This window comes from Conger conger, chromosome 17, assembly GCF_963514075.1.
Source record: "Conger conger chromosome 17, fConCon1.1, whole genome shotgun sequence".
NCBI classification, from domain to species: Eukaryota; Metazoa; Chordata; class Actinopteri; order Anguilliformes; family Congridae; genus Conger; species Conger conger.
This window is the reverse complement of record NC_083776.1, coordinates 6,685,108-6,693,569: the sequence shown is the minus strand read 5'-3', so window position 1 is coordinate 6,693,569 and position 8,462 is coordinate 6,685,108. Positions and strand designations below refer to the sequence as shown.

General features: G+C 49.0%; 1 protein-coding gene across 1 annotated transcript in view; it reads right to left on the bottom strand.

Annotated features, from left to right (window-relative positions):
• The window catches only part of ubac2 (UBA domain containing 2), a 47,653-nt gene that overhangs the window by 9,562 nt on the left and 29,629 nt on the right, over positions 1-8,462 (bottom strand). The window contains exons 5-7 of the mRNA XM_061225938.1: positions 7,958-8,081; positions 3,997-4,044; positions 1,509-1,784 (exon numbers count right to left, since the gene is read on the bottom strand). Coding sequence (XP_061081922.1) covers positions 1,509-1,784; positions 3,997-4,044; positions 7,958-8,081 — 448 coding nt within the window. The remainder of the gene's footprint in view (positions 1-1,508; positions 1,785-3,996; positions 4,045-7,957; positions 8,082-8,462) is intronic.

The following is an 8,462-nucleotide window of genomic DNA, read 5'->3' as shown; positions in this document are numbered from 1 at the left end:
CAGACACACACGCCACAGACACACACGCCACAGACACACATGTCACAGATACGTCACAGACAAACACACCACAGACACGTCACAGACACGTATGGCCCGTCTGAGATGGGAGCAGGGCTTTGGATCTGCTCTCTACTGCCCATTCTCCTGGGGCGGCACAGAGATAAGGGACATGACACCGTTTACGCTATCAGTGACAACGCAGCGAGGCACAGGACAGCAGCCGACAGCTCACAGGAGACAAAATGCCCGCTTTCTCTTAAAAAGCAGGGGTTAAATGTACAGGTACACGCAGCTACGTGCTTGGAGTGCTCGCTATTGCCACTCTCCCACATGGGACTTCCCCGCAGCGAATGACATGATTGCAACATTTTTATTTTACTTTTTTTTTAAAAAGAGAAGTAAGAGTCAACCAACATTTCACAGAATATGGCAATATTTTGCAGAAAAAGGCAACAGTTCACAGACAAAGGGGCCAATGCATATCCAAAACAGAGCTACACAAGACAAAGACAGGTTTGAGGAATTGGGTTTTCACCCATTTTGGAGTTCTACGTCATGGTGCTGCACTCTTACGCACGCGTGCCTGAGTGGATGATGAGTACAGTACTTTCAGAAAATTTTAAAAATGTTGGCAGTATAAATTCAATAGAACGCTTGTATTCTTTTCTTATGAAGATAGTAAACAAACATAGTTATTATCATGTAGGATTGGAGGAGCTGTGAGATGATTGGTGGATGTGTGCGTAGCTGTGATTGGTGCAGCTGGGACCGGAGGAGCTGTGCTTAGCTGTGATTGGTGCAGCTGGGATAGGAGGAGCTGTGCTTAGCTGTGATTGGTGCAGCTGGGACCGGAGGAGCTGTGCTTAGCTGTGATTGGTGCAGCTGGGATAGGAGGAGCTGTGCTTAGCTGTGATTGGTGCAGCTGGGATAGGAGGAGCTGTGCTTAGCTGTGATTGGTGCAGCTGGGACCGGAGGAGCTGTGCGTAGCTGTGATTGGTGCAGCTGGGACCGGAGGAGCTGTGTGTAACATGGTTAGCTCAGCTAGTTCGCTAGTAAGCACGGATCGTGCAGTGAAAGCGAAGGCTGGTAACAGGTTACCGTGACAACACTCCCCGATGACGTAACCCTCAAATTCAAAAGAACGTTGTTGCCCTTGGCTAGGGGCGAGTTCGTCTTTAGCTGACTGGTAACGCGTTCGTTCAACAAATAATTTGGACAAGTGAGAGGCCGGGGTTCAAATCCCACCTCGGACTCAGGCAATTTCTCACCTGTTACATGTGCTTAGCTGTGATTGGTGCAGCTGGGATAGGAGGAGCTGTGCTTAGCTGTGATTGGTGCAGCTGGGACCGGAGGAGCTGTGTGTGTAGCTGTGATTGGAGCAGCTGGGACAGGAGGAGCTGTGCTTAGCTGTGATTGGTGCAGCTGGGATAGGAGGAGCTGTGCTTAGCTGTGATTGGTGCAGCTGGGATAGGAGGAGCTGTGCTTAGCTGTGATTGGTGCAGTACCTGCTGGTTGCGGGTCCTCCGGAGGTGGAGCAGCTGTGTGGTGATTGGTGCAGGTGTGCTGAGCTGTGATTGGAGGAGCTGCTGCTCCAGCAGGTCTTGCTGCTGCTGTCTCTGGATGTCCAGGGTGGCCCCCATACCGAGGGCGGAGTCACGTGCAGGCTCCGCCCCTGAGAGGAGGGGCTGCAGGAGGTAGGAGGAGCATCTGGCCATCCATCGCGGGATGAAGAGTACCGCTTGAACTCTCAGCATGTCACAGTGGTACAACAGCCCTGATACCTGCGCACACACACACACACACACACACACACACACACACACACACACACACACCTCAGCATGTCACAGTGGTACAACAGCCCTGATACCTGCGCACACACACACACACACACACACACACACACCTGAGCATGTCACAGTGGTACAACAGCCCTGATACCTGCACACACACACACACACACACACACACACACACATCTCAGCATGTCACAGTGGTACAACAGCCCTGATACCTGCGCACACACACACACACACACACCTCAGCATGTCACAGTGGTACAACAGCCCTGATACCTGCGCGCACACACACACACACACACACACACACACACACACCTGAGCATGTCACAGTGGTACAACAGCCCTGATACCTGCACACACACACACACACACACACACACACACACACACACACCTCAGCATGTCACAGTGGTACAACAGCCCTGATACCTGCACACACACACACACACACACACACACACCTCAGCATGTCACAGTGGTACAACAGCCCTGATACCTGCACACACACACACACACACACACACACACACACACACACACACACAGAGACACACACACACACACACACCTCAGCATGTCACAGTGGTACAACAGCCCTGATATCTGCACACACACACACACACACACACACACACACACACACACACACACACACATCTCAGCATGTCACAGTGGTACAACAGCCCTGATACCTGCACACACACACACACACACACACACACACACACACACACACACACACACACACACACACACACACACACACACACACACACACACACACACACACACACACCTCAGCATGTCACAGTGGTACAACAGCCCTGATACCTGCGCGCACACACACACACACACACACCTGAGCATGTCACAGTGGTACAACAGCCCTGATACCTGCACACACACACACACACACACACACACACACACACACACACACACCTCAGCATGTCACAGTGGTACAACAGCCCTGATACCTGCACACACACACACACACACACACACACACACACACACACACACACACACACACACAGAGACACACACACACACACACACACACACACACACACACACACCTCAGCATGTCACAGTGGTACAACAGCCCTGATACCTGCACACACACACACACATACACACACACACACACACACACCTCAGCATGTCACAGTAGTACAGCAGCCCTGATACCTGCACACACACACACACATACACACACACACACCTCAGCATGTCACAGTAGTACAGCAGCCCTGATACCTGCGCACACACACACACACGTATGCATGCACACACAGAGACACGTATGCACACACACACATATGTATGCGCGCACACACATATGTATGCGCACACACAGGTAACATTTTGTCAAGACTATTCACAGAATCAGAATCAGAATCATTTAAGCAGACCGGAAAAAAAAAGAGTGAAGGTAAAAGAAACATTGAGTAAAGGTATAGATTAACAACAGTCGTTGTTTTAAGGATATAAAAACAAAAATACCCAACATCTAATGCTTTCTTAAACCCTTTGGCACTTGGTTCCTGGAAGTGTTTAGAGCAAGTTCAGTTATTGTTGCTGGTGCACTCTCACACAAAGGACTGAAGCAGTTATAAAGGTGTGAAAACCACACCTCTGCAGAGATGGCACTCGATTAATCAGATCCTCTTCTTCTGCCTGCAAAACTCTTACTCTTACCGGAAAAACGTACATAACAGGTTCATTTGAAAGACAACACACTGTGAAAATAAGTATCACGTCGCGCACACCCACGCCACATTAAGTCTGGTCAAGGGTGGCCAATCCCGCACGTTTGTTGTTTTTTTGCCAAGTGAGTCATGAAGAATGTGGTCACGTTAGCACGTTTTTAATGGGAGGGAAGGGTGTGAATGGAGCAGTCAGGCCATCCGCATTTATAACGGTATAGTTTAGAAGTAGAACATGTAAATAACATCGGATGGAGAGTGAGTAAGAGCGTAGGGGGGAGGGGGAGAGGGGAAGAGAGAGGGAGGGAGAGGGGTAGAGGGAGAGAGAGAGGGGTAGAGGGAGAGAGAGGGAGAGGGGGAGAGAGAGAAAAAAAACACCTTGATTTTGTTTTGTTTTTTACTTTATTGTGTTCATGTTTGAATAAAATCTGACAGTTGAAAGTGTCAGAATACAGGGAGAAAGAATGCAGAGACTCACTCACCAGACCGCTGAGGCAGCTTATCCACATCAGAGGGGTCGATGTTAACAGCTGTAACATAAAAAAACAACAAGATCAGACATCCGTAGTTACAGTATAATTTGTAGCAGAATGCCCAGCGTGACCGATGTCACTCAGAGACAGTGCTGGCAGCCGAGGGTGCGATAAGGAACAGACGGTCGGTCGGAAGGCATCCCCATGTTCATCGCAGGCGGGCTGAAATCTTAAAAGCGCTATTCAAATCAGCTGGGTCTGTGGTGCTTTTGCAGATGGCATACAGGTCGTCAGTCGACCATAAATGCCAACCATATTCAACCATATTCCAGTCTGGATGAAAGCAACAGGTGGGCCACAGATAGGGTCCATAACTTTTTTTTATCCTTCTTACTTTTTATTCATTTTATTTAACAATATTATATCATATATTTAATAACGTTCTGTCAATGTTTGACCACAGGGATGGTACAGGGAGGGGTAGGTTATTGGAAACGAACCTGCGTGAAAAGGGAAATAAAAACAAAAACTGATGACTGATTATAAACACTGAACGGTCATTACCGTCACAGGGAGGGCCGACCGCACAAGTCCAGTCCACCCCTTGGCCCCCGAAATTAGACCCCGCAAGCCCTTCTGGCCCCGCTGATCTGAAGCAGGAGTGTGACGCCCGAGGCCTGAAGAAAGGGCCTTTCTGCACTTTCCGTTCCAGAGTTTGACATCATTGAACTTTAAGGCCAGAACGGGGTTTTTCGATCCACAATGACTCGTAATGGAAAACGGCACACTAAACACACATGGTACTTCCCTCTAGGGTCTTTCAGCGAACTTATCCCTGGTTATGGGCGTGCACTTTGTAGTACGTCGCTCTGGATAAGAGCGTCTGCCAAATGCCAATAATGTAATGTAATGTAATGTATGAACTAGTTACTCCTGAAGCATTCTCAAGCAGGAAACGGTTCACGTCAGGTGAGCAGCACATTAGCATCCCATTTTCTCTTCACATGGGATGGCACCCAGTTAAAGCTGAGTGATATAAATAAATATATGATCCACTAATAATAATTATTAGATAGTCATTACTCAGTGGAATGGCCTGTGTGTGCGCAAAACTCTTAGATCACCGTCCCTACTCTCTAACCCTATGGAAACTGTGGCCGGAAGCAAGACAAAGCAGACAATATCAGCGCTGAAAAACACAGATATGAGAGCAGAAACACACAGATATCAGAGCTGAAACACCTATCAGATATGACACTGGAGCATGTAGATTTTGAAAGAAGCGGCACTGCGGTATCATCGGGAAATCCACAAAATGACACCCGGCGTCATGTCTCGCACTTGTGTAAGGTCTAAAGCTGGTCATTTTAGTGTAGACCATTGGGCCAGAGTAACGCAGACTGTATAAATTACAGCTTTTTTCTTTTAAATTCAATCTGTTGAGCGATTCACATTTTTAACGAAATAAAAATGATGCTTCTCTGTTGTAAAGAGAAAGGCACTGCAGCACTAATCCACCGACATCTTCAACCACAGGACAGGAGGTTGTAGACAAGTGGCCCCCGGTGTAGCCGCAATAAGATCCGCACAGCCGTTGGGCCCTTGAGCAAGGCCCTTAACCCCACATTGCACCAGGGGAGGATTGGGGGCCCCTGCTTAGTCTCATCAACTGTAAGTCACTTTGGATGAAAGTGTCAGCTAAACGAGCCTAAGTAAGAATGGACCGCTTGAGGAAGTGAGGCCACAGCCACAACTGTCTGCTGTCGGAAACAGGAGCACAATGAACCTGCTCCTCACGACGGCTGGAAGATCAGGGTGAACACACAACCCATAGGCTCCGTTATTCAGGGGATAGCACATGCACATTCACTGTGCATGTTGCCAAGGTTAATGACTGAGCGCTTTGGAATATGCGCCGACCAATATCCAAATGAGTCCCCTCCTGCCAATGCTATTCCTGGAACAGGAAAGGTGTGTGTGTGTGTGTGTGTGTGTGTGTGTGTGTGTGTGTGTGTGTGTGTGTGTGTGTGTGTGTGTGTGTGTGTGTGTGTGTGTGTGTGTGTGTGTGTGTGTGTGTGTGTGTGTGTGTGTGTGTGTGTGTGTGTGTGTGTGTGTGTGTGTGTGTGTGTGTGTGTGTGTGTGTGTGTGTGTGTGCGTGCCAGTGTGTGCCCCCCTCTGTCAGCCTAAACTCAACTTCCTTTTCCTGTCCAGACCATTTTCTATCTCACTCAAGGGAACAGATTAAATGCCACTGTAACAATTCAGAAAAGTGTACAGGATGTGGTTTACTTCTAAAAGCCCTATGTGTGTGTATGATCATGTGTGCATCTGTGTGTGCGTTTCTGTGTGTGTGTGCGTTTCAGCATATGTGTGTGTGCGTGTGTTTCTGTGTGTGTGTGTGTGTGTGTGTGTGTGTGTGTGTGTGTGTGCGTGAGGGTCCACCTCATCAAACCCAGAAGCCACCATGCAATCTCTTTTCACTTCTTCTCCCGCGTCTTCAACCCCAAACCATCCGCTGGGCGACTGAAGGCCCCGAGTATTCCACAAGAGACTCTCAGCAGTCTTACTCCACTGAGGTTTCTCAACGTCTCAAAGTGCATGATGGGCACACTCGCTCTGCTGCCACCGACCTCCTCATGACACCGTTCACTTCTCCCCAACGCTCAAACAGATAAAATAAAAGCAGAAAGGCTAGAAAATCATACGATCTTAGCAAAACAGGAAAATAAATACACACAGGAAAAGGTAGAAACCGCCGCTTCTTCTCGCAGAGGAAACCACACGATACAGAAGGGGTGATGGCAGCTTCCCAATTCTTGTTTTCGAAAGTCATGTCATTTTCATCTTTCATCTCTCGGGCACCGTGTGTAAAACGCCGCAGAAAAGGACGACAGAGAAATACCAGAAAATGTTCCCCTTTTTCGGCCAGCCAGTGAGGAACATCATCAGGTTGAGAAGCACCAGAAAATATCAATGCTTTACCTTTACAGAATGAAACCATGACCCCCGGCCGACCTGCAAATCATAACGGATATCAAATGTGTGAAAGTCAAGGTGGAGAACATTTCAAAAGGCATCCCATCACCCCAGCAACATAACACCATGAGCCAGGCTGAATGATGCGTGAACATCACAATGAATTGTCCTTGCCGCACAAGACCTTTTTAAAACATGAACTGCAATTTTATATTGACGTGGACACAATTATTCAACGATTTCAAAGCAACACATATTAGGTTATTGTCTTAGATATGGTTCGGCACATCTTCAACCATGACAATCGTGCATTTCATTGAAACAGTTTTGGCTTAGAGAGAAGTTCTGTACGACAGATCATACATCAGAGATAATCAACTCTGGCCCCCAAATCCGGACCAGGTTTTCTTTTCTGCCGGGTAATTAGTGCTCCTAATTGACCAGACTCTCCACTCCACTCCACTCCACTCCACTCCACTCCACTCCACTCCACTCCACTCCACTCCACTCCACTCCACTCCACTCCACTCCACTCCACTCCACTCCACTCCACTCCACTCCACTCCACTCCACTCCACTCCACTCCACTCCTGACTCCCAGGTAAAGGGAGTGTGGGAAAACCAGCGGTTCTCGGCCCTAGAGGACATGGTTTGCGGATCCCTGTAATACATTAACGGCTGTGGATGGACTGTCGGGAGCCAGCCACACACAGGAACTGAGAGACTCCAGCCTTTAGACCTTCTGCCCTGAGAGGGAAACACAGGAACTGAGAGACTCCAGCCTTTGAACCTTCAGCCCTGAGGGAAACACAGGTACTGAGAAACACAAGTCTTTCAACCTTCTGCCCTGAGGGAAACACAGGTACTGAGAAACACAAGTCTTTCAACCTTCTGCCCTGAGGGAAACACAGGTACTGAGAAACACAAGTCTTTCGACCTTCTGCCCTAAGGGAAAAGCACAGGTGCGGAGAGACTCCAGGGGCAGTCCACTGACCTGCAGGCCCACGATGTAGACCAAGGTCTTGTTGGTGATGGAGACCTGACCCAGGACCTGGGTGACCTGCACGCGGGGGATGGAGCTGTAGAAAGGCACGAACAGGGCGAAGACCGGGCCCAAGCTACGAGAGCGAGAGAGAGAGAGAGAGGGAGAGAGAGAGAGGAGGGAGAGAGAGGGAGAGAGAGAGAGAGGAGGGAGAGAGGGGGAGAGAGAGAGGCGGGAGAGAGAGAGAGAGAGGAGGGAGAAGACCGTCAGAGATGCTCTGTTAGATAGATCATTGCATTTATAAATATATATAGGGGCGACATGGCTCAGGCAGTAAGAGCAGTCGTCTGGCAGTCAGAGGGTTGCCAGTTCAATCCCCCGCCCGGGCTGTGTCGAAGTGTCCCTGAGCAAGACACCTAACCCCTAAATGCTCCTGACGAGCTGGTTGGTGCCTTGCGTGGCAGCCAATCGCCGTTGGTGTGTGAGTGTGTGGATGAATGGGTGAATGAGAAGCATC